The sequence below is a fragment of the Heptranchias perlo genome, chromosome 13 (genome assembly GCF_035084215.1).
Source record: "Heptranchias perlo isolate sHepPer1 chromosome 13, sHepPer1.hap1, whole genome shotgun sequence".
NCBI classification, from domain to species: Eukaryota; Metazoa; Chordata; class Chondrichthyes; order Hexanchiformes; family Hexanchidae; genus Heptranchias; species Heptranchias perlo.
Window position 1 is genome coordinate 39,541,733 of NC_090337.1, and position 27,487 is coordinate 39,569,219.

General features: G+C 42.1%; 1 protein-coding gene across 1 annotated transcript; it reads left to right on the forward strand.

Annotated features, from left to right (window-relative positions):
- The first annotated feature begins 1,074 nt into the window (after positions 1–1,074).
- On the forward strand, positions 1,075–26,782 carry LOC137331131 (serpin I2-like). Its single transcript, XM_067994735.1, has 10 exons — positions 1,075–1,181; positions 3,026–3,207; positions 3,828–4,088; positions 4,299–4,529; positions 11,560–11,754; positions 14,029–14,221; positions 23,653–23,750; positions 24,924–25,010; positions 25,902–25,988; positions 26,688–26,782. Exons 1-10 carry the CDS (start codon positions 1,075–1,077, stop codon positions 26,762–26,764), a joined length of 1,518 nt encoding a protein of 505 aa, XP_067850836.1. The 3' UTR covers positions 26,765–26,782.
- Positions 26,783–27,487: the final 705 nt, after the last annotated feature.

Here is a 27,487-nt window from a genome sequence, read left to right on the forward strand (position 1 = left end):
GCAGGTGAAATTACATAATGGCCATTGTTTACCCACCAAAGTTCAAAATGCATGTTATTATTCAAGGACACACAATAGTGTTACCAAATTACTATCACAATAGCTTAGTAGATTTACTGAACATCATAATGATCTTGGATCAAAATTGCTTCCAAAATGTTTACAATATTGATTTTAAAAAAACAAAAGCAAAATACTGCGGATGCTGGAAATCTGAAACAAAAACAAAATGCTGGAAATACTCAACAGGTCAAGTCAAATTTGTGAAGAAAGAATCAGTTAACATTTCAGGTTGATGACCCCTCGTCGGAACTGGAAGAAGTTGAAGATTAAACAGTTTTTAAGCAAGTACACAGCCAGGGAAAGGGGGAGGGGGAAGGAACAAAAGGGGAGGTCTATGATAGAGTGGAGGGCAAGAGTGATAAAATGACAAAAGGGATGATGTTGCAAGGCAAGGAGGATGGTAATGGGACAAGAAACAATAGATGGGTCTAGAAGAGCTGAAGAGCTGTAAATGGGAACATAAGAACCATTACCTGCACCTGCAGTTGGAAAAAATAGGAGCAGTGGTTATGATCTGAAGTTATTGAAATCAATGTTGCGTCCAGAAGGTTGTAAAGTGCCTAATCGAAAGATGAGTTGCTGTTCATCGAGCTTCTGTTGAGTTTCATTGGAACTGTGTAAGAGGCTGAGGACAGAGAGATCAGAGTGGGAATGGGACAGGGAATTAAAATGGCAAGCAACTGGCAGATCGGGGTCACGCTTGCGGACTGAGCAGAGGTGTTCAGCAAAGTGATCACCCAATCTGCATTTGGTCTCCCCATTGTAGAGGAGACCGCATTGTGAGAGTGAATACAGTATAATAAATTGAAAGAAGTACAAGAAAATTGCCGTTTCAACTGGAAGGAGTGTTTGGGGCACTGGACGGTGGGAAGGGAGGAGGTGAAAGGGCAGGTGTTGCATCTCCTGCGCTCGCACGGGAAGGTGCCGTGGGGAGGAGAACGGATGTTGGGGTGATGGAAGAGGGACCAGGGTGTCGTGGAGGGAGCAGTCCCTTCGGAATGCTGAAAGGGGATGGGAGGGGAAGACGTGTTTGGCGGTGGTATCGTGCTGGACCTGGCAGAAATGGCGGAGGATGATGCATTGAATGCGGAGGCTGGTAGAGTGGGAGGTGAGGACAAGTGGGACCCTATTATGGTTCTGGGAGGGTGGGGAAGGGATGACGGCAGAAGTGCAGGAAATGGGACGGACACTTCCTCCAAATAAAAGGTGTCGCTATGGGAACCTGTATGGGTCCTAGCTATGCCTGCCTTTTTGTAGGAAACGTGGAAAGTTCTTTGTTCCAGTCCTACTCAGGCCCCCTCCCTCACCTCTTTTTCTGGAACATTGACAACTCTATTGGTGCCGTTTCCTGCTCTTGCCCCGAGCTGGAAAATTTCATCAACTTTGCTTCTAATTTCTACCCTTCCCTTGCCTTCATGTGGTCTATCTCTGACTCTTTTCCCTTCCTCGACTTATCTATCCCCATTTCTGGGGATAGGCTGTCAACCTATATCTACCATATGCCCACTGACTCTCACAGCTACCTTGATTACACTTCTTGCCACCTCGCTTCTTGTAAGGACTCTATTCCATTCTCCCATTTCTCCGTGTCCATCGCATCTGTTCTGATGATACCATCTTCCACACCAGTGCTTCCGATATGTCTTCCTTTTTCCTCAACCGAGGATTCCCCTCCACTGTAGTTGATAGGGTCCTCAACCATGTTCATCCCATTTCCCACACTTTTGCCCTCACCCCTTCACCTCCCTCCCAGAACCATGATAGAGTCCCCCTTGTCCTCACCTTGCACCCCACCAGCCTCCACATTCAACACATCATCCTCCGCCATTTCCGCCTCCTCCAGCGTGATGCCACCACCAAACACATCTTCCCCTCCCCTCCCCTCCCCTTTCAGCATTCCGAAGCGACTGTTCCCTCCGCGACACCCTGGTCCACTCTTCCATCACCCCCAACACCCGCTCTTCTCCCCACGGAGCCTTCCCATGCGAGCACAGCAGATGCAACACCTGCCCTTTCACCTCCTCCCTTCCCACCGTCCAGGGCCCCAAACACTCCTTCCAGTTGAAACAGCAATTTACTTGTACTTCTTTCAATTTAGTATATTGTATTTGCTGCTCAAAATGTGGACTCTTCTACACTAGGGAGACCAAAGGCAGATTGGGTGATTGCTTTGCTGAACACCTCTGCTTAGTCCGCAAGTGTGACCCTGACTCGCTGGTCGCTTGTCATTTTAATTCCCCATCCCACTCCCATGCTGACCTCTCTATCCTCGGCCTCTTACACTGTTCCAATGAAGCTCGAGGAACAGCAACTCATCTTTCGTTTGGGCACTTTACAACCTTCTGGACTCAACACTGATTTTAATAACTTCAGATCATAACCACTGCTCCCATTTTTTCAGACAGCAGGTACTGGTAATGGTTCTTATGTTCCCATTTACAGCTCCTCTAGACCCTTCTTTTGTTTCTTGTCCCATTACCACCCTCCTTACCTTGCACCATCATCTCTTTTATCATTTCATCACTCCTGCCCTCCACCCTATCAGAGACCTTCCCTTTTGTTCCTTCCTCCCCCCCCCCCCCCCCCCCACCCCCTTCCCTGGCTCTGAACTTGCTTAAAAATTGTTTAATCTTCAACTTCCAGTTCTGACGCAGGGTTATCGACCTGAAACGTTAACTCTGTTTCTTTCTCCACAGATGCTGCCTCACATGCTGAGTATTTCCAGCATTTTCTGTTTTTATATACAATATTGATTTGAATGTTTAATGTACAACATCACAATTTTGCAGTATGCGTAGATGTGACAGCAAAAAGTATCAGTTTTAAAAGAGTATTACTTGTGCACCAAATAGCATTTTCATCTTAGTCTATGACAAAATGTCCTCGTTTCTTTCTAGGTCACCTGTTATTGACAAAAATAATTCTGCTGTTATCATTGTGTATGCCCTTGAAATCATTCAAGCGTCAGTTACTCAGGGTTTAATACATTACCAACATTAGACATTACTGACAACTACACTGCTAATGACCACCTGGTGGATTATAATATGAAAACGAGTCATGCTATTTATGTTGGTGAAAGGTTTTTGGAAAACTTGGACAGAGCGTTTTTAAAGAACTCAATAATTATGAGTTTGTACACATGTATGTATAAAATACTTTTGTATTGGAGAGTTTTGTAATATACATAGTGCAATGTTATAAAATTAATGGCTAGATATTTTACAGTTTAACAAAATTCAGATGTGTCACTGAATTTAGAGTTGTGTAACAAATTTGTAAAGCACGTTCAGCTCCACTTCTGCTCAGTGTGAAGTGGATCTATAAATACCTGAAATAAAAACAAAATGCAGTGCAGTCAGCATTGTAAAAAGAAAAGACAGGTTATGACGTTTCAGATGTGTATTCTTCATCAGAAGCAGTATAGTATTTCTCAATTGAATTACTATTTTCTCAAATAAAATTCTTATTAGTTCTATCTAATTCTTATGTAATTTTTATCTCTCAGAATTGATCTGGCCATATAAATTTAAAATATACAGTCATCAGTAGTTGTTATCCGACAAGAAGTAATGTTTTATTATTAGAAGAGATTCTTTGTGAAGACAATATCTTACACAGTCACTCATCCTCTGATTGAACCATTACGCATTGTAACTCTTAGATGAAAAAAGAAAAAAAGTTTTTAAATCCTGTTCACTATTGATTTAAGGGATTAATTCTTAAAATGACGTTTAAAAGTGCATTTCTTGTTTCCTCCACAGTCATGAGAAAGCTGCTGTTTAGTGGTCTCCTGTTGCTCTTTGAAGAGATGCTGATTTGCAGCTCTGACTCTCTTCCTAGTGATATTACTGTGGGATTTGCAGTTGATCTCTACCATGCCATTCGTTCAGTGCAGAAGAACCAAAATCTTATTTGTTCACCAATGTCTATCAGTCTGGGCTTAGGGATGATAGAATTGGGTGCAAGAGGGACCACTTTGCAACAGTTGAGAAAAGGTCTACATTTTGATAAAGCACAAGAAGGTAGGTAAAACTTTACACAAACTTGTTAAAGTGATCTAGATATAAATGGATTTGCAATTGTACAAACAGTTGTTTTCCTGTTTGCCTATATATTAGCCAATGTTTTATATATATATATATATATATATATATATAAAAATCATTGGCTTATAACCATTTATTTTTAAACTACATCTGCTGAATTCTAAAGGATTGTGATTCTGATTTTAGGGAAGGAATTTTCTATGATGAAAAAGCAATCCAAAATCATCTCTACTGATAGTAAGAAATACAAGCTGAAACTTGCCAATGCAATTTACATTCAGGATGGATACCGCCTGAGTGAACAATACCTCCACAGCAACCGGGAATTCTTTGATAATGCTGTAAGAAAAGTGAATTTTCTAGATTCCATATCTGCTGCCAACATTATCAATACATGGGTAGCTAATCATACAAATGGTAAGTGTTGGTATAATGTACACTCATTTCCTTCTAATAGCATTATTTTATCTAACAAAGTAGGTGGGTCATTCCAACTTATGCTAAAGAGGATGCTGCAATCTATCTACACCCAAGAAAGCATGTCTTGTTCTGAATAACTCATACAAAAGCATTAAACAGCATTTGAAAGTAATCTTTCAAACCTATACGAGAACATCCAGAAGGTATGTGACTGTAAAGCGAATGTCTAAAAATAGCCTATAATAAAGTAGAAAGAGATATAGTCCCAATTTTAACTCGCAGCAAGCGTGGAACTGGCAGAATGAGTGTCAGGCTCATGTGGCTCACCAACATAAAGCCCGGAACATTGTTACAGGGCTTCCAAGACCGAATTGGTCTTGTGACGACATCAACCAGTAGCACCTGAGACACTGTGCCCAACATCAGTGGGCTACAAGTAGTGGCCGTGGATGTTGCTGTCTCTCTGGAGAGTGGCAGTGAACCTGCTTCCTTGATGTCCTCTCCAGTGCCTTCACATGAGGGAGCTTCAGGCGTGGGCCCAGCCTCTCTTGGCACTGCAAGCTGGCTGCCAGAAGCTGGTCCCTCTGGGAAAGCAGCTACCCTGAGATGGACTTGGTCTTAGGTCTCTAAGTCTCCAAGAGAACCATTGCAACCACCCGCTGCTCCAGCTCATCTCACTCATGGAGCACTTTGTAGGAGTAGTCAATTAGGAACTAAGTTAACTAGCAGAAGGGTAGTCACAGTGTCAAGAAGTAGATGTACATTTCCACATCGTTCACCTGAGGAAGGAGGTAGCCTCCGAAAGCTTGTGAATTTAAAATAAAATTGCTGGACTATAACTTGGTGTTGTAAAATTGTTTACAATTGTCAACCCCAGTCCATCACCGGCATCTCCACATCAAGAAGTAGATGCAGATGGGAAGAATTGATTTTGTTGCCACTTCCGAGTGAATGTTGTTTAAAGTAAGGGCAGCTTGATCAATTAAAGTTGTGAGTTCATTTCTGTGTATGCTTTCAACTTTTGGAATTGGGTAATGGCTGGGGAAGTGTAGACTTCTGACTTACAGAGGGCCTTAGCAGAAATCTTGGAAAGTGAGGGACTTTAAGTGAGAGTGTGGTGGGTGGGGGGGTTTGTGTGTACATGTGTGTTAGAGGATAGAACAGGCAGTTGTGAAATGATTTTTGGTGAGTCACCCTTAATTTATTGAAAGTTTTATGCTATCAGTTATACTGCCCTTGCTCTGGCAGCTGGCCGCTGTCTCCGATTCCACTTCCTCTCCTTCTCATGCATCCTCCTCGAGCTGTGGGAATGCCTAAGTAAGACCATTTTGGTCTATAGATCAAGTATTTACATATAGATAAGACATACCTTTGGTGATGCCTGATTCTAAGAGCCTCCAACCTAGTCTCTTCCGTTTCTTCATTCTCCTCTTCATAATATCAAAATAAAGGAATTACCATTGAGAAATCCCATACCTGGTGTGCAAAGCAGAACTTTGAGCAGAACTCAGTGAAAAATAGCAGCAAAAGTCCTGATTCAACCCCAAAGTACTAAAAAAAAATACTGCATCGGTAAAGGACTACAAACCTTCAGTAGCAGCACAAAAAATGGCCTCCTTAATGTGGTATCCACCTCGGGGATATCTTGCAGCTCTGCTGCCACTGATTTAGTGACCCTATTTAAATGTGGTAGTGTGGGATTCTGGCGGGCCTCTTGGGAGGGGAATGCAGGTACAGTTTTTTGTGGTGGATTTGAGATGATAGCCTTTATGAACTCTGTTTATTGTCCCAAAATGGGCGGTAATTCAGAGGAGAATCCAAACCAAAGACTTACAAAGCACAGATGGTCACAGTTGAATTTTGTCCAGGTTAAGGTGTAACTTAATTTGTTTTAAGATTGTTATTCTGTTAAAATTTCCATGTGTTTAATATTTATACTCAAATAGACCCTCCTCCTGAAAAACGCACGTACCCACACACTCTTAAACAGCCTCTTGTTTATCCCTGCATTGAAAAATAATTATCAAGAATAAAAATGGAAATTTTAAAGACCCAGGAACATCTGTTTGCTTCCCACAGACAGAGTAAATGTGTAATCATGAAAGGTTGTAAATAAAGTTATCTTATGGCAGTAGGAACAGTTATTCTATTCCCACAGTCTGCAATGCGTTTGGTAATAATCTGCTCCAATTGAAAAGTCAGAATAAATGTTGAAAAATGCTTAAGAAAAATCATATTATCAAAATGTAACTATAGTAGAAAGAAATAACATTTTACCACCCAGTGGCTTTAATGGAAATTTTAAAATAACAGTGATCTAGTCAAGTATTATTATTATTTCACTACATTAGCTAGTTTGCACGCAGTTATTCTAAAACTAATAGATTATTGTTTTTCCATTAAATACCCTTTCAAACATAGTGACACACTGGTAATTTACTGGCCTACATAACAGATGGTCATACAATAAAAGCAAAATATTGCAGATGCTGGAGATTTGAAATAAAACTAGAAAATGCTGAAAACATTCAGCAGGTCAGACACCATCTGATGCTTGAAATAACAGATAGTTCTGTTGTTTTAAGATGCAGAGGAAAGTCTGTTTTACAATTAACATAATCTATATATGTAAATTCGTTTTTTATACATCAGAGAGATCTGGAGGTATATGTGCACAAATCATTGAAGGTGGCAGGGCAGGTTGAGAAAGTGGATAAAAAAGCATACGGGATCCTGGGCTTTATAAATAGAGGCGTAGAGTACAAAAGTATGCAAGTCATGATAAACCATTATAAAACACTGGTTCGACCACAGCTAGAGTATTGTGTCCGGTTCTGGGCACCGCACTTCAGGAAAGATGTGAAGGCCTTAGAGAGGGTGCAGAAGAGATTTACGAGAATGATTCCAGGGATGAGGGACTTTAGTTAAGTGGATAGATTGGAGAAACTGGGGTTGTTCTCCATGGAACAGAGACAGTTGCGAGAAGATTTGATAGAGGTATTCAAAATCATGAAGGATCTAGACAGAGTAGATAGAGAGAAACTGTTCCCATTGGCGGAAAGGTCAAGAACCAGAGGACACAGATTTAAGATGATTGGCAAAAGAACCAAAGGTGACATGAGGAAAAACTTTTTTACACAGCGAGTGATTTGGATCTAGAATGCAGTGCCCGAGGGGGTGGATAAGTGCTTGAAAGGAAAAAATTTGCAGGGCTACGGGGAAAGGGCGGGGCAGTGGGACTAGCTGGATTGCTCTTCCATAGAGCCGGCGCGGACTCGATGAGCCGAATGGCCTCCTTCCGTGCTGTAACCTTTCTATGACTCTAATTGGCAGAACAGGGTGCAGCCAGACACAATTGTGGAATCTTATTACTTAGAATACTGGGAATGGAGAAGTTGTAAAATTAATTTCTCTCAATGGAATTTCCCAGCTCTGTAGAAAGTCAGTTAATTTTGTGTTCACACTCTAACAACCCAGGGAGATGTCCTGGAAACAGAATTTTTCTTTGTGTATTGAACTAAAATGTGATTACCCTTTTGGAAGACCATGAATTCAGATATTCTACAAAAGGACTGGTTGTAAAAAATGTTTCTCTTCAGCTTCAGTGTTCTCCATTCAGCTGTGGATATATTCGTTTTTCTTCTACATTGTTGTATTAGGGCGACAGGTCTTATTATGTACTGTAATGTGTGTGCAGTACCACCAAGTAGTATATGTGTATTTCTAGTCCAGAAACTTTATATAACGCATGCATTTTCCTTTATAGTTTTTTAAAATTCGTTCATGGCATGTGGGCGTTGCTGGCGAGGCCAGCATTTATTGCCCATCCCTAATTGCCCTTGAGAAGGTGGTGGTGAGCCGCCTTCTTGAACGGCTGCATTCCGTGTGGTGAAGGTTCTCCCACAGTGCTGTTAGGAAGAGAGTTTCAGGATTTTGACCCAGCAACGATGAAGGAACGGCGATATATTTCCAAGTCGGGATTGTGTGTGACTTGGAGGGGAACATGCAGGTGGTGTTGTTCCCATGTGCCTGCTGCACTTGTCCTTCTAGGTGGTAAAGGTCGCGGGTTTTGGAGGTGCTGTCGAAGAAGCCTTGGCGAGATGCTGCAGTGCATCCTGTGGACAGTACACACTGCAGCCACGGTGCGCCGGTGGTGAAGGGAGTGAATGTTTAGGGTGGTGGATGGGGTGCCAATCAAGCGGGCTGCTTTGTCCTGGATGTCGAGGTTCTTGAGTGTTGTTGGAGCTGCACTCGTCCAGGCAAGTGGAGAGTATTCCATCACACTCCTGACTTGTGCCTTGTAGATGGTGGAAAGGCTTTGCGGAGTCAGGAAGTGAGTCACTCGCCGCAGAACACCCGGCCTCTGACCTGCTCTTGTAGCCACAGTATTTATATGGCTGGTCCAGTTAAGTTTCTGGTCAATGGTGACCCCCAGGATGTTGGTGGGGGATTCGGCGATGGTAATGCCGTTGAATGTCAAGGGGAGGTGGTTAGACTCTCGTTGGAGATGGTCATTGCCTGGCACTTGTCTGGCGCGAATGTTACTTGCCACTTATCAGCCCAAGCCTGGATGTTGTCCAGGTCTTGCTGCATGCGGGCTCGGACTGATTCATTATTTGAGGGGTTGCGAATGGAACTGAACACTGTGCAATCATCAGCGAACGTCCCCATTTCTGCCCTTATGATGGAGGGAAGGTCATTGATGAAGCAGCTGAAGATGGTTGGGCCTAGGACACTGCCCTGAGGAACTCCTACAGCAATGTGCTGGGGCTGAGATGATTGGCCTCCAACAACCACTACCATCTTCCTTTGTGCTCGGTATGACTCCAACCACTGGAGAGTTTTCCCCCTGATTCCCATTGACTTCAATTTTACTAGGGCTCCTTGGTGCCACATTCAGTCAAATGCTGCCTTGATGTCAAGGGCAGTCACTCTCACCTCACCTCTGGAATTCAGCTCTTTTGTCCATGTTTGGACCAAGGCTGTAATGAGGTCTGGAGTCAAGTGGTCCTGGCGGAACCCAAACTGAGCATCGGTGAGCAGGTTATTGGTGAGTAAGTGTCGCTTGATAGCACTGTTGACGACACCTTCCATCACTTTGCTGATGATTGAGAGTAGACTGATGGGGTGGTAATTGGCCGGATTGGATTTGTCCTCCTTTTTGTGGACTGGACATACCTGAGCAATTTTCCACATTGTCGGATGGATGCCAGTGTTCTGGCTGTACTGGAACAGTTTGGCTAAAGGCACGGCTAGTTCTGGAGCACAAGTCTTCAGCACTACAGCCGGGATATTGTCGGGGCCCATAGCCTTTGCTGTATCCAGTGCACTCAGCCGTTTCTTGATGTCATGTGGAGTGAATAGAATTGGCTGAAGACTGGCTTCTGTGATGGTGGGGATATCGGGAGGAGGCCGAGATGGATCATCCACTCGGCACTTCTGGCTGAAGATGGTTGCAAACGCTTCAGCCTTGTCTTTTGCACTCACGTGCTGGACTCCGCCATCATTGAGGATGGGGATGTTTACGGAGCCTCCTTCTTCCGTTAGTTGTTTAATTGTCCACCACCATTCATGACTGGATGTGACAGGACTGCAGAGCTTTGATCTGATCCGTTGGACGATTTCTGGGGTTATTTCATTATATGCAGAGGATGAATTTTCTTTAGGAACCATCTTCTGCAGACTTCACGGATTGTGGACAGCAGTCTACATTCATGAAAGCATAGGATGAAAGAATTTTACATAAAATGTCTGCTGTCACAGTGCCTCTAACCAACAGTGCTAAAGCACAGAACAAGGCAATATGAAGTGATGGAGAGACAGGCATCTCCCATTATAACATTTAAGACAGGATCAATTCAGTCGAATATGTCTGTAATTTCTCTTCAATTTTCAAAGTCTTGAATGAACCCTCAGCGTTCTTATAATTGTTGGCCTATTTGACACCTCCCCAATCCCCAATGAATGATTAACAAAAAACATTCTGAAATCAGTTTCAGAAGTAAATAGTGAAAAATATATTTTGAACACAAGATTGTGAGAAATGTGACAAAAATGTTAAATGGAACAATTTGTTGCGTTAGTATTGGAAGTTCAGTTGGCAAATTTATGGCTGCAAGTACCTTGGAGTTGTCGAGCCATCACAACCAATGTTTGCAATTACAAAAGAAAGCAACTCTTATTTAAATGCATTCCTTTCTTTAAAACTTAGCAATACCAACAGCAGTAACTTGCATTTAGGAACATAGGAATTGCTAGAGGAAAAAGGACAAGGTCCATCTAGTTTACTTTCTATTATCCTGGTACAATGATAATGGAGCTGTTGGTTAATCATAGCAACCACTCTCTATCAATTAGTCCACAACCGACCCAGAGTGAGGGGCTGCACTGGAGGATGGACCATAGGAACGGAAACTTCGAGTGGGTATGTAGGGTTGGAGAAGTTTACAGAGGTAGACAGGAATGAGGTCATGAAGAGATTTAAACATGAGGATGAGAATTTTAAATTGGAGGCATTGGAGCACTGGGAGCCAATGTAGATCAGTGAGAACAGGGGTGATAAGTGAATGCAACTTGGCATGGGATAGGATATGGGTGGCAGTGTTTGGATCAGCTGAGGTTCATGGAGGATGGATGATGGGAGGCCGGCAGAGATGGAATAGTCAAGTCTGAAGATGACAATGACGTTGTTGAAGGTTTCATCAGAAGATAAGCTGAGATAGAGATGGGTGACATTGTGGAGGTGAAAGTATACGATCTTTGTGATGGAGTGGATACGGGGTCACTAGCTCAGCTTGAGTCCAATAAGGACACCGAGGTTGCAAACAATTTGGTTCACTATTCAGGAAGGGGGATGAAATCTGTGACAACGGTACAGGGTTTTTGGTGGGGGCTGAAGATGATGGCTTTGACCTTCCCAATGTTCAGCTGGAGAAACCTGTAAAATTTAGTGTCATCATAAAATGTGATTAAAATCTTAAATTGTTTTTAAAACAACATGCTGCCTAGATACGTTATTTATTTTCAGGTAAAGTCAAAAACTTGGTTTCAAGCCAATCTTTCAGCCCTCTCACAAAGCTAGTTTTAGTGAATGCCATTTACTTCAAGGGAACATGGAAACATAAATTCAATTCAGAGAACACCAGACTGATGGAGTTTATCAAGCAAGATGGCTCTGTTGTTGAGATAGCAATGATGCACCAACAGGTGACAAGCAGATTTGGTAAGTGTTTTCAAAAAATACAGATTTTATCAAAATTAGTTATCTGAAATAAGAGACCTTGTGGTTTGACTTTATTCCTTTGTGTCGCTATTAAATATGAACATACAAAAAGATGGACAGAAAAAGACCAGCTGATCCATCGAGCCTATCCCATTCAGTCATGTTGCACCTAAGCATTATGACTCTTAATGTTTCTCAACTACCAGAAACCATGTAATCTCCCGGGAGAGGCAAAAAACTGATTTTTAAAAACCCTTGGCCAATTCATGGAAAAAGTAATCTTCTACAATCCCTGAAGGCAAAAAACAATGAGTTCCAGGAGATAACAATGACTACAAGGTGCTTCACCCAACATCCCACTTAGCTTTTGTGTGCAGCAATATCAACCTCCTCTAGGAACTCGCCCAGCTCCCTTTTGAACATTTGCAGCGAATCTGCATTCACTGAACGAGCCAGGTCATGAACCTTTAGAGACTTATGTACTTTAACAACTCAACAGACTTTAATTCTGTACTAAACATGGCATACACATGCTTGGCATTAGCTCTACCTACATGCATAACACTACATTTATTTACATTAAATGTCATCTGCCAAACCCGGGCCAATTCCTTCATTATGTCTAGATCTGATGTATTTTTTTTCTCAAGGGTTCTGATACTGGCACAAATCTTTGTGTGATCTGTGAAGTTGAAGATGATACCCCTAGCACCTTTACTTATTGAATAAAATGGTGGTCATGTACCAAATAAATCATATTTAGTGTCATGATAAGAATTGTTGTTGATGTCTCATCATATAGTGATCATAAAATCTTGTCTTCATGTTTTGTACATTTGTGGCTCAGCATTTTAATGAAGTGATATAAGCAATAATATAATTATGAGTGTTATATACTGTCTTAAGAATTATTTTTCTATTCCTATTTTTGTGTTACAAGGTCCATGAGTGTAACCTATGATTACCCAGCCCAATAAACCCAGCTCCCTTTTTGGAAATAATTGTTTTCCATTTGTCATTTTTTAACTACATATCTGAGATGGGAGCTTACCATGTTTGGAATCACTATAACATGGCCTGATTTTCTTGATGGTTTTCTGATGAAACTGGAACTTTCAGGGATTGCTAGTTTAAAAAAAGTTACAAATTTACTACTAACTATTGTTAGCATCTTTTATCCAAATTGGCAAATGGTACAGCAATTTCAGGCGAGGGGCAGTTAAATGCGGAAATCCAAAAGTTGCTGTCTGAGTTGCGCCACTCTATTAGCTTCGTGAAAATGGCATCTCGCTGTCTGCCTCACCATTGAAATTGATCGAATGGCATGAAGTTGCTGTATTTGCATGGTGGATACAAACTAAACTTGCCACAGAAAGTTAAGTCTTGTCATTTCAAGTCTAAATAGCCTTTTAACGATGTGATAAATGTTAATTACTGTCAATCGATTTCTCTGGCACTGAAAATTAACCCTTATAAATGTGGAGTCTCATTACTTCAAGTATTAATTGTTGGAGATTTTAAAAATGTCAAATTCTAAATTAATTTTTTTAACTTTTCTGTCTTTTTTCTCTCTATTAATCCAATCTTTCTTTCCCTCTCTATCTCTTTTTCTGTACCTGCACCCACTCTAATTTACACTTGCACTGTACATTTCACAATCCTTCAATCTGATTGTTTAAGGAGATACACAGTTGCTTGCCCTGTTCACTCAGGTCCCAGATGCCCTGATTTCCTCACTGTGCCATTATCAGCTCGTACTTTCATCAACTTGTCACTCAAAAAATTTAAAAGCGTAAACATGCAAGGGCAAGTCTAACTAACGGTAGATGCCCTGCTACAGCAAATTATGGCCTGATATTTTAGTTGCTATAGGTAACATGAACATGGCTTGAGTAGGTGACAATAGATAATCTATAATAGTGAGGCTGTTTAAAACATACATGGAATGCACCATTTTACTTGTAAAGTACATATCTGGAGAAACATCGCATATGAAATTCTTTAACTGATAAAACGTAGCACAAACAACGTCTTTTAAGGATAGTTTGGAGTGAGTCCTTTTCTAAAGTGGGGTACTGAAATACTATAAAGGATTCCTAATTTTACAACTATCTTCATATACTCGTATATAATAGTCATTATTTGTGGATCCCTGGTTAATTAACTATATCAAATCTATTATAATGCTGCGTTGGCTTTTGAATCTATGATTATGGTAGCATTCTAGTAATTTCCAATTATATATAATATTATTCATAAATTGCCTCGTTGCAGGCTATTTTTCAGCTGGTGAGATGAGTTACCAGGTTTTAGAAGTACCTTACAGTGGAGACGAGGCCAGCATAATCCTTGCACTTCCAGCAGAAGGAACTGATTTAGCAGAGTTGGAAAAACTTATTACACCACAAATCATCCAAAATTGGCTTTCCACATTGACAGAAGAAGACATTGAGATTAACCTTCCAAGGTTGGTTAGCAAAACAGAGTGCTACTGTTCTTCATTTCTATTGGCATTGTTACAGCAGTAACATCTCATTCTTTGTTGTCAATCCTGATGGAATTTTCCCAGTTTTGTAGGAAAAAAGTAGATAGTAAGAGGTGAAAAATTGCAGAAAATCATACATAGGATATCTTATATATAATATATAGATAATATAATGAATATATTTTGCATGGCTGCTTGTTTGTTTGTTGCCATGGAGATCATGGAAAGGCAATCAGAAAATGTTTGCACAGCCCCAGAATATACTGTGGGCTCTATTCTAGTGAGTTTGCAACTGGAACTTTGTATAGAAGTGATTTTCATATTTATTCTGAATTATATGTATGTGTGCTGATGAGATTCAGTCTCCCACCGAATACCTAAGCTGCAGTGATATTCAAAAACAGGCTTTGTTAAACAGCTCAATGTATCAGTTTGCTTCTCCACAGAAGCGGTAATCATAAGAGGTTTCTTTATAAAATCCTCCCAATGGTTCACCAAGTTGAGCCTCACAGGCCAGGAAGGTCCCAGGTTTGATTGGACGGTTTGTGCTGAGTTAGGTTTAAGCCAGGGCAGCAGTTGACCGCAGTGCCTTTGGGTTAAGGAGGCAAACATCAGTCAGGGTTCTCGCACTTGATTTCTATCCTGTGACTCCTGATGGAAGTGCATGTGTGAGGACATCAGAGAAGAACAGGATCAAGCTTGGGTGTGATGCCTGTGCAGCTAAATAACCTATCAACACTCTAAATCAAATAAGTTTCCTTTATTTGGTAGATGAATCATCAGCAAATTTCTTAGGAATGACAATACTTGGAGGTAAGAACAAAAAGTATTTTTGAGTATTAGCGATCAAGTGTGAGAGTGAATCTCATAAGCGTATGATTCAAAATAAAAATGCGAATCACTTCTTGGTTTCCTGTATTCATTACAAAATCTACTCAATTTATGGGAGCAAACATCCAATTTCTTGACACAAAGGTAGCAGTTCCTTTTGCAAGCTCACTAGAATAGAGCCCATAGACCATTCTGATTGTACAAACATTTTCTGATTGGCTTTTCATGATCTCCATGGCAACAAGCAGAGAGGTAGTCATAAAAAATGTATTGATGCATATATTTTTAAGATATCCTACGTATGCTTTTCTGCAATTTCATTAGAAAGTAATAGAAAGTGCTGGAAATACAAGACAAGATCTGAAACTTTAACCTGTCTCTTTCTTTCAGCTGCTGGTGGATAGTTTCAACATTTTCTGTTTTATACTGGTACACTTCAGATCTTTTAACAACTTGCTCTACCTATTTAGAACTCCTGTGGGTTTAGTTAGTGCAATTATCAGTGTCTTTTTTGTTTTAAGAAATCATACAGAATTACCATTTATTTTAATGCCTCATTTTTGTATATTTTAACATTGGGGGGAGTTTTTACTTGAAGATTGAAAGCTGATGACATCAGGGAAAATTATGTTAAAAGAACATCTATTGTAAATTAAGAACAGTGAGTGGCCTCGGGATTCTAAAGATACTGCAACAGTAGGTGGTGCTGTCAACTAATCATTGTGTGATAAATCAAAAGCAAAGAGGCACCACCCATTTGGTGCCCTGATTAAATCCAGGAATTTGTGCTTCAAACTAGGGAGTGGTAGTGACTCAAAGGAAACCTCAATTAAAAACAGATAATCTTTTAAATCAGCTTAAGTGAGCACAATTTCACAGGACCCCATCGTAAAGAAAAAGCCAAAGCCTAAAAACTCACAAGAAATACGAGTCAGTCATATATGGACAGCTGCACACAGAGAAAGTAATGAAAAGTGTTGCAACCCAATAGTGTTTCCATTGCCCACCTTCTAACCCTGCTTGATCTGAAAAAATCAAATTGGTCCTGACCACCCGTGTGCAACAGCAGAGGAAATCAATTAGTGTTTCATGTAATTCTCTTGTGTTTTGCATATTTAAGTCATGAAACTCTAGTTTGAATCATGGAATGATATAGCATGGAAGGAGGCCATTTGGCTCATGGTGCCTGTGCCAGCTCTTTGAAAGAGTTTTCCAATTAGTCCCACTCCCTTGCTGTTTCCCCAGAGCCCTGTAAATGTTTTCCCTTCATTTATTTATCCAATTCCCTTTTGAAACATACTATTGAATTTGCTTCCACCACCTTTTCTAGGCAGTGCATTCCCGATCACAACAACTTGCTGTGTAAATTTGTTTTTCCTCATGTCACCTCTGGTTCTTTTGCCAATCACCTTATATCTGTGTACTCTGGTTACCGAACCTTCTGCCACTGGAAACAGTTTTTCCTTACTTTACCAAAACCATTCAGGATTTGGAACACCTCTATCAAATCTCTCCTTAACCTCCTCAGCTTCTCCAGTCTCCACGTAACTGAAGTCCCTCATCCCTGGTACCATTCTGGTAAATCACTTCTGTACCCTCTCTAATGCATTGACATCCTTCCTAAAGTGTGATGCCCAGAATTGAACACAATACTCCAGCTGAGGCCTAACCAGTATTTTATAAAGGTCGAGCATAACTTCCTTGCTTTTGTAATCTATGCCTCTATTAATAAATCCAAGGATCCTGTATGCTCTTAACAGCCTTCTCACCTTGTCCTGCCACCTTCAAAGGTTTGTGTACATACATCCCCAGTTCTCTCTGTTCCTGCACCTCCTTTAAAATTGTACTATTTCTATGTAATTGTACCATTTAAAATATATCCCTGTTAGGAGGAAAGACTCCACAAAAAGGGTGAACCAACCATGGCTAACTAAGGAAGTAAAGGGTGGTATCAGGTTAAAAGAAAAAGCATACAACATGGCAACAATTACTGGTAAGCCCGAAGATTGGAAAACTTTAAAAACCAGCAAAAGATGACTAAAAGAATAATACAGAGGGAGAAAATAAATTGAGAGTAAACTAGCAAGAAATATAAAAACTGACATTAAAAGCTTCTACAAGTATATAAAAAAGATGAGGGTAGCTAAAGTAAACATTGGTCCCTTAGAGGATGAGACTGGGGAAATAATAATGGAAAACAAGGAAATGGCAGAGGAATTCACAGTAGAAGACACTAATAATATACCAATGATAGTAGAAAATCAAGGGGCAAAGCGGAGGGAGGAACTAAAAACAATCACTATCACTAGAGAAAAAGTACTAGGTAAACTAATGGGTCCAAAGGCTGACAAGTCCCCTGGACCTGATGGCTTGCATCCCAGGGTCTTAAAGGAAGTGGCTACAGAGATAGTGGATGCATTGGTTGTAATCTTCCAGAATTCACTAGATTCTGGAAAGGTCCCAGCAGATTGGAAAACCGCAAACGTAACATCCCTATTCAAGAAGGAAGTGAGACAGAAAGCAGGTAACTATAGACCAGTTAGCCTAACATCTGTCATTGGGAAAATGCTAGAATCCAGTATTAAGGAAGTAGTAGCAGGACATTTGGAGAGTCATAATACAATCAAGGAGAGTCAACATGGTTTTATGAAGGGGAAATCGTGTCTGACAAATTTATTAGAGTTCTTTGAGGAAGTAACAGGCAGGGTGGATAAAGGGGAACCAATGGATGCAGTATATTTGGATTTCCAAAAGGCATTCAATAAGGTGTCACATAAAAGATTACTGCACAAGATAAGAGCTCATGGTGTTGTGGATAATATACTCGCATGGATAGAGGATTGGCTAACTAACAGAAAACAAAGAGTCGGGATAAAAGGGTCATTTTCAAAATGGCAATCTGTAACTAGTGGGGTGCCGCAGGGATCTGTGCTGGGGCCTCAACTATTTACAATATTTATCAGTGACTTGGATGAAGAAACAGAGTGTCTTGTGGCCAAATTTTCTGATGATACAAAGATAGGTGGAAAAGCAAGTTGTGATGAGGACACAAAGGGCCCGATTTTAGCACCCGCTACCGGGTGCGTTCTCGGCGGGGGGCCCCGAAAATCCAGAAATCCAGGTGCGGGACCGGATCGCGCCTCGATCCCGCCCACTTCCGGGTTCCGCACTGATGTGCGGGGGTGCGTGCGCAGCCCCCGCTGGTGGGAATCCCGCTGGCTTTAATTGCCTGCCACTTGAGTGTATTTACTTTGCTTGTTCAGGTCATTAACTGACCTGATTAAGGGACTGTGTGTGATTTTGGATAAACATGGGACTGTTTCACACACTGGGGGAAACACTCCCAGTTGAAATGGACGTGTTGCAGCCGTCAGCCTGTGGCAGCTGCAAAGGTCCATTTGACAGGTGGGTGGGTGGGGGGGAGACCCTCAGCCATTGCAGGAGGCCGCTCTGTCACTTGGTACAAAGTTTGGCCTCCACCACCCTCCTCCTGATGGTCGAGGTCACCAACCTGCACACTTACCCCGGGGTCCGGAGACATGTACCTACCTTGCGGACCCCCTCAGATGTACATCTTGCAGATGTGGGCCGCCGTAGCTGCAGTCATGACCTCCTCGGAGGGCGAACAGCATCACCAGCCTCGCCATCCACGCCGTCCACCTCTGACACGTGGAGCTCCACAACAGAGTGCTGTGACACATCCACCTGTACAGCAGGAGGGAGGGCTACCGCAGAGAGAGATGCGTCGCAGAGGGCACTACCCTCGCCCACACGTTCCACAGACCGAGGCTCAGCCTCCTGGACCTCCCTGAGCAGCAGTGCACACGGAGGCTCAGAGTCAGTCGACATGTAGCCGTGGACATCTGCAGCCTCTTTCATGCCGAGCTGCTCCTGGCTGGCCCGTGCACCATCTTCCTACCTGTCGCTGTCAAAGTCACCACTGCCCTCCCGAACTTCTGCTCCACAGCCTTCCAGGCTGCAACCGGGAACATCCCCGATGTCTCTCAGTCGTCTGCGCAGAAGAGCCCTGCAAATACACCTACACCCACTCTGCAGTGACACACTGGGTGGCATCAGTGGTGGGTCCTCATAGGGATACCCAGGAGCGGGCATTATTGCACAAACCGGACAGGATTCACGAAGACATGGCAGTAGTGGTGCCAATATAATGTGTGATGTGAGTTCTTTAATTCAATAGAAGTAAGAACCATGACAAACCCTCAAACACCCTTGTGCATCCCCTTCATGCTCACGACACGTTTGCCTTACGCTGCCTACTGCACATATGTGATGCATGCCCTGTGGCTGCAGCACAGGTGGTGGCAGTTTGAGTGAGGCTGACTGTGAAAGAGATGCACGAGAGGGTGAGTATGAGTTAGAGCCATGAGATTGTATGAGGATTGGGTTGCGTGGTAGTGGCGGGGTGAGTACTCGCGAGGTGAGTAGGTGCAGGTAAGATGAGGATGAGGTTTGCGTGGGTACGAGGGGTCATGTGACAGAGTAGTGTTGGCAGTGCTGAAGGAGATGTGGGGTGGGGGCAGTGTTGTGGCGGACGGAGTGTAGGGGAAAGACTGCGTGTTCTCACTGTGGCTGACCTACTGAGGTCATTGGAGCGCCTCCTGCACTGTATGCAGGTGGGCGATGTGTTGGTGGTGCAGGTGACCCCCTCTGCCACCTGGAGCCAGGCCTTCCTGGTGGCGGCGGCAGGCCGCTTCCTCCCACCCACCGGGTAGAAGATCTCTGTCCTCCCCCTCCTCCTCACCCCATCTAATGATACCTGGGGTGAGGCATCATTAAACTGGGAGCAGCCTTCTCCCTGGGCTGCTCCATGCTGTAATTTTTGCTGTTTGTGGCAGCATCTGTCAGTGGAGGACTGCCCCTTTAAATAGAGCGCCTCCAGCTGACAGATCTTACTGCGCATGCGCAGCCCGCCCGACGCGCAGATCAGCGTCGGGGAACCCGGAGGAGCAGGTAAGTGGCTCCAATTAGTGTGTTGCCTGCTACGATCGCGCGGGCAACCCACTAATTAAACGCGCCCGCTGGCCTGCCCGCCGAGAACCCGCACCCCTGGTAAAATCGGGCCCAAAGTGTCTGCAAAGGGATATTGACAGGTTAAGGAAATGTGCAAAAATTTGGCAGATATAATGTGGGAAAATGTGGTGAAGTCATCGATTTTGGGAGGAAAAATAAAAAAGCAAAATATTATTTGAATGGAGAAATACTACAAAATGCTGCGGTACAGAGGGAACTGGGTGTTCTCGTACATGAAACACAAAAAGTCAACATACAGGTGCAGCAGGTAATCCAGAAGGTAAAAGGAATATTGGCCTTTATTTCTAAGGGGATGGAGTATAAAAGCAGGGAAGTCATGCTACAACTGGACAGGGTGCTGGTGAGACTGCACCTGGAGTACTGCGTACAGTTCTGGTGCCCTTTTTTAAGGAAGGACATACTTGCATTGGAGGCAGTTCAGAGAAGGTTCACTAGGTTGATTCCGGGTATGGAAGAGTTGTCTTATGAGGAAAGATTGAACAGGTTGGGTCTATACTCATTGGAGTTTAGAAGAATGAGAGGAGATCTTATTGAAACATACAAGATTCTGAGGGGACTCGATAGGGTAGACGCTGAGAGGATGTTACCCCTCATGGGGGAATCTAAAACTAGGGGGCATAGTCTCAGAATAAGGGGTCGCCCATTTAAGATGGAAATGAAGAGGAATTTCTTCTCCCAGAGGGTCGTGAATCTTTGGAATTCTTTACCCCAAAAAGCTGTGGAGGCTAAGTCATTGAATACATTCAAGGCTGAGTTAGACAAATTTTTGATCAGCAAGGGAGTCAAAGGATATGGGGAAAGGGCAGGAAAGTGGAGTTGAGGTAAAAATCGGATCAGCCATGATCTCATTGAATGGTGGAGCAGGCTCGAGGGGCCGAATGGCCTACTCCTGCTCCTGTCTCTTATGTCCTTATGGTCATTTCGTTTATATTGCCTCTCCTCATTCTTCCTATCAAAATGTATCACTTCACACTTCTCGCGTTAAATTTCAGTCTATGTTCTCCTGAAGCCTGTTACTATCCTCCTCATAGTTTACTACATCTGTGTTTCGTGTCATCTGCAAGCTTTGAAATTATGCTCTCTATACCCAAATCCAGGTCATTCATATATATCAAAAATACCCGACCCCTGGGGAACACCATTGTATCCTTCCCTCCAGTCTGAAAAACAACCATTCACCACTACTCTCTGCTTTCTCTCCCTTCGCCAATTTCGTAGCCACACTGCCACTGTCCCTTTAATCACATGGGCTTTAATTTTGCTAACAAGTCTATTACGTGCCATTTTATCAAACGCCTTTTGAAAGTCCATATACACAACATCAACCACACTACCCTCATCAACTTTCTCTGTTACTTCATCAAAGAACTCAATCAAGTTAGTCAAACACAATTTGCCGTTAACAAATTTGTGCTGACTTTCATTTTTTAGCCCATACATTTCCAAGTGCCAATTAATTTTATCCCAAATTATTGTCTCTTAAAGCTTCCCCACCACTGACGTTAGGCTCCTTGGCCTGTAATTGCCAGATTTATCCTTCTCCCCTTCCTTGAACAGGTGTATAAGATTTGCAATCCTCCAGTCCTCTGGCATCACCCCATATCTAAAGAGGATTGGAAGGTTGTGGCCAGAGTCTCTGCAATTTCCACCCTTACTTCCCTCAGTAACCGAAGATGCATCCCATCTGGACAGGGTGACTTTTCTTCTTTGAGTACTGCCAACCTTTTAAGTACCTCCTCCTTTTCGATTTTTATCCTATCCAATATCGCTACGACCTCCTCCTTTATTGCTACATTGGCAGTATCCCCTTCTCTAGATAAGACAAATGCAAAGTACTCATTTAATACCTCAGCCATGCCCTCTGCCTCCACAAAAAGATTTCCTTTTTGGTCCCTAATCGGCCCCTCCATTTCTTTGACTACCCTTTTACTATTTATTTGTTTATAAAAGACTTTTGGATTCCGTTTTATGTTAGCCGCTGATCTATTCTCATACCCTCTCTTTGCCCCTCTTATTCTCTTTTTTTAGATGATCTCTGGACTTCCTGTATTCTGCTTGGTTCTCCACTGTATTATGAACTTTACATTTGTCATGAGCCTCATTTTTCTGTTCCATTTTAATCTCTATGGCCATGATTTTGACCCCAAGCCAGGAAGGGGATGGGGGGGTCAAATTAGAAGGGAAACCTAGAAGTACAGGTTTCCCGGATGACCTTACGATTTTGATGTTAGGGCGTTTTTTTTTGTCGATCTGTTGTCCAACTGGCTGGCCTGATTGACAGGCTGGTCTCAGTCGGACGGGAGAGCAGCCAGGGAGAGGACGTGTTCAGGTAAATCTTCGATTGTATGGATGGGGGGGGGTCATATGGGGGCATGGGGCACTGGGCATGGGGGAACCAGTGAGCCAGGGGGACATGGGGCACTGGTGGGCATTGGGATTGGGGGTTGGGCTCGGGGGTCATTGCGGGGGTCCGCGAGAGTTGGGGGGGGATCGGGAGATCACGTGGGTGTCCGCAATAGTTGGGGGGGATTGGGGGTCATCGTGGGCGTCCGTGATCGTGGTGGGGGGGGAGAATTGGGGGGTCATCGTGGGGGTCCGCAATCGCTGGGAGGATCGGGGGTCATCGCAGGGTTCCACGATCGATTGGTCGGAGATTGGGGAGGGGTGTCCATGATCTGGGGAGGGGTCTGCAATCGTTGTGGGGGGGGGATTGGAGGTCATTGCGGAGGTCCGCGATCGATTGGGGGAGGTCGGATATTGGGGGGGGGGGGGGGGAGATCGGGGGTCATCATGGGGGTCCACGATCGATCGGGGGGCGGGGTCCGTGATCATTTGTGGGGGGGTGCGGAGATCGTTGGGGGTTCATTGCAAGTAGGCTTGTCGGGCCTGGGGGAAGCACTTCTCCTCTCACAAGGCGTGAAGGAGAAGGCCCGGGAATCCCAGCTCCCAGGGGTTGAAATTGCAAAGTCTGCAAAATGGAGGCCCGCAGCTTCTTGAAAGGTTTTAGTGACCAATCCGCCTCCTGGGTCTGAAATGGTTGCGATTTTGAATGCCCATGCCCCCGCCCCCAACCCACCTGTTTTTCAATGTTAAAATCGTGCCCCATATCTTTAGTCATTCAGGGAGCTCCAGTTTTGGATGCTATTCCTTCCCCCTAATGGGAATGTGTCTTCTTTGTACCTATTAGTTTAGTACAGAAATGAGTTTCATGCTGAAAAAAAAATGTGCCATGAAAGTGCTTTTGCCTGATGCATAAAAAAATTAACAAAGAAATGATCTTGCAATAGATCCCTCTCGTTCAGCCGGGAAACTGCTCTCAAAGGGGAGCGTAGGCTGGAGATAAGAATACAAAGTTGTAGCCCTGATTCTGCGAGTGTGGCTCCCTGCTGGGAGAGCAGGATCATGGAATAAGCCCTAATATAAAAAGAACTGCACCACCCATGCTCAATTGTTCAACTGAACTGACATTTTGCGTGGTTTGCTTTAGACTAAGGTGTTAATGGTCTGCTTTCTCATTATAACATTTATAGGTTTAAAATACAACAGAAATTAGATTTGAAAGAACCATTTAGAGTCCTCAATATCACAGAAATATTTGAAAATGGAAGTGACCTTTCTGGAATCACAGGTATGAATATGAGGGATACTTTTGCATTCCCAACTAAAAAATCACCAGGACTGGATTCTGAGGTTAATGTGCATATCAGAATGGATCACAATATCTGGCAAGCCCAGCTCATGAATATCATTTAATAAAGCTCCCTATGTCACCTGTGGCTTGCATAAGGTATGTGATTATGTGGGGGGGCGGGACTGTGCGAAGTTAAATGAGCAAGCAATCCTTAGTGTTGCTTAAAATTAAAAGTATGCAGCCAATTAAAGAGAATTTGCTGTTTATGGGGATAAAAATATTGGAGTCTTTTCAAAGGAGCCGTGCCTGCCAGGAGCAGGTGTTGGGAATTCATGGGCATGGTCCCCACGATTTTCCATCTATTAAAATGAATGGACTGAAAATTATGGGGAATGTGAGTGCAATTTCCTGTTATTTGCTCCTGGAGATGAAGCCTTGAACTGGGAACATGATTTTGTAAAATTATCCTTGATGTGTAAATGCTAATATGTGATTGTCTTAACATGCTGTCTGTGACAATTTTGCAGTTAATTTCATGTGTGAAATTCTGTTATAAATTACTTTGATAAAACACTCCATATCCTTTTTAGATAGACAGATAGGAGTCTTAATATTTTTTGGAAAAGTAATTACCTTTTGGGGCAACTTTTTTAATCCCCACATTAGTTAACTGAATTCTGCATAGCAAATTGGACTCTGGGGTTTTTATGCGAGGATATTTTCTTTCTTTGAATGTTTAGGTACTCCCTGTACCAAATGCTGTTCCCTCCCTAGCTAGGCAACCTATTCTTAGGCCTCTCCCTATGCCATTATGCAACTGGCCATTAGGAGATAAAGGCTTACCCTTATTCATCCATTATTGTGCTTCTGTTTGTGGGGTAATACCCACCAGTATAGGGAATTACATGTGAGAATCTACACTCTACCATTTGGTGCCACAGAGCAGTGCATTGGCACACTAACAGCTCTGCTATTTTGTTTATAAAATGACAAGTTATTGGTGAACAAGTGAATATTAACTAATTAAGAGATTATGAATATCAGAAAATTGATAACTAAATAAGTGCAAACATGAACAATAGAATGACTATCAAAACTACTGAAGAATAGTTAATATTCTATTAAAATTAATTGTTTAAAACTAAATGTTATAATTGCACATTTCAATAGATTCACCTGACCTGCACATTTCTGAAGCAGTCCATCAAGCATTTATTGAAATAAATGAAGAAGGGAGTGAAGCAGCAGCTTCAACAGGTATATTATTACTTTATCAAATCTGAATCAATTTCCTATTTAGTACATGTGTTTCAGTTTGTTTTCTTCAGTGCTTTTCAACAAAATGAAAACCTGTCTGTGGACAATGATTTAACAAATAGAAGATGAACGCTGTTGACTTGTCAAGATGGATTTTGAAAGGACTTTATTTCAAATTAGCTATTTTCAGTTGATTAGGGCTTTCTTATGTATACAACTTAAATAGATAAATTGCAACATAAATTAAAGAAAACTTTTCATAAAACATCCTAGAATGATTCATTTTGAAATAAATAAAATAAGGAAAGAAAGAACTTGTAATTATATTGCACCTTTCATGATCTCAGGATATCCCAAAATGCTTCACAACCAATGAAGTATTTTTGAAGTGTAGTCACTGTTGTAATGTAGGGAAACGTGGCAGCTAATTTGCACACAGAAAAGTTCCACAAATAGGAATGACATTAGTTGAGGCATAAATGTTGGCTAGGACATCATAGAACTGGCCTACTCTTCCTTGAATAGTGTGATGGAACCTTTTACGTCCACCTGAGCAGGCAGATGAGGCCTCGGTTTAACATCTTACTTGAAAGACGGCACCTCTAACAGTGCAGCACTCCCTCAGTACTGGACTGAAGTGTCAGCCTGGATTATGTGTTCATGCCTTGAGTGGGGTTTGAATTCACAACTTTCTGACGCAGGCAAGATTGCTACCACTAAGCCAAAGCTGATACCTATGGTTGTATTAATAAGAAGGAGGAAAAAAAAAATGAATGCAGTCTTAGTGCAAAATAAAATGCATTTTAGATTTTTTTATTATGGTTTCCAAAACTACATGCAAAATGTGGTAGTACTGAAATAAATCTCTTGACATTGGATGTTTTCATGCAGGTATGACAGCAGCAATCATGAGCCTTCCTCGACATCAATTTATGGCTAATCGTCCATTTGTGTTTCTTATATGGAGCAACTTGACAGGTAATGTTCCTTTGATTTAATTTGTTTATTCACATCATTTATTGGAACATTTTTGAAAGCTTAATGACCTTTTATTAAACAATGCAATTTGATTTCCACTCTCCCCCAAAATTATAAGTACTTACAATCATGAAACTAGTTTTTGTTTTGTAACAATCTGGAGCAAAGCAATAAATATTGAATTAAATGATCCTGAATAAACATATATACTATAATACTTTCGTTTTATTATTTTCCGAATATAAACTTTTGTTGAAGTGACCTTGGTTTTGACTAACAGATCTGTATTTCTAAAACAACCACAAGTCACGCCATCAACAAATCTTCCGAAGAGCTGCTTTCTCAGATGCGTTTTTGAAGATGTCAAAAGAACTTGAAATACATAAATACAATATAGCAGATACCACCCACCATTTCTAGTACACATATTACTAACATAGTCTTTTGATTCCATGTATTATTCAGTTCTTAAGACTTTTATATTATGTATTTGTGCTTTAATTGAAAATTCAGAACAAGAAGTCTTTAATTTACTTTTCAAGAATGACAAAATAGTTGAAGTAACCTTTTTTTAAAAAAAAACATGATCACTTCAGCTCAGACTAATAGGTGTGAATTCTGTAAAATCTAGCCAGTTGTCAGTGGTAATAGGTATTCCACCATTTTCTTTGCCTCAACTTGACATTTTTTGATTTTCAGGTTCAGTTTTATTTGTGGGAAGAGTAATGGACCCTGAGATGATGAATTCCTATGGGAGAGATAAAGAGGCACTGTAAAGTAAAATAAAAACAATGTTACCAAAACTAATACCATTGAATTTGTTTTTCTTATGTTTATTCAATCGTCAAACAAAAAAAATCCTAGTTCTACTGACACACCTTAAACACAAACGAAACTGGAACTGTTTGAGAATGGAGTAACTGCTCCATGAACTTACCAGAAATCCAAGTCACATAAACAAACAAACAGAGCATTCCACCTTTAATTGCAGGATTAGGAAGGTTAGAATCATAGAATGGTTGCAACTCAGAAGGAGGCCAATCGGCCTGTCGAGTCCATGCCGGCTCTCTGCAACAGCAATCCAGTTAGTCCCACTCCCCCACCCTATCCCTGTAGCCCTGCAGTTTTTTCCATTCAAGTACTTATCCAGCTCCCTTTTGAAGGCCATGATTGAATCTGCCACCACCACCCTTTCAGGCAGTGCATTCCAGATCCTAACCACTTGCTGCGTAAAAAGATTTTTCCTCATTTCACCTTTGATTCTTTTGCCAATCACCTTAAATCTGTGTCCTCTGGTTCTCGACCCTTCCGCCAATAGGATCAGTTTCTCTCTCCTCTGTTTAGACCCCTCATGATTTTGTACACCGCTATCAAATCACCACTCAACCTTTTCTGCTCTAAGGAAAACAACCCCAGCTTCTCCAGTCTATCCACGTAACTAAATTCCCTCATCCCTGGAATGATTCTAGTAAATCTTTTCTGCACCCTCTCTAAGGCCT

Bases quoted from the DNA above. Each gene is read 5' to 3' on its own strand.
- LOC137331131 (XM_067994735.1), top strand. From the start codon at position 1,075: ATGGGAGGGGAAGACGTGTTTGGCGGTGGTATCGTGCTGGACCTGGCA. The intron at 3,208-3,827 runs GTATGTATAAAA...TTTCCTCCACAG, and splicing joins AATTATGAGTTTGTACACAT to TCATGAGAAAGCTGCTGTTT. The intron at 14,222-23,652 runs GTTGGTTAGCAA...TAACATTTATAG, and splicing joins ATTGAGATTAACCTTCCAAG to GTTTAAAATACAACAGAAAT.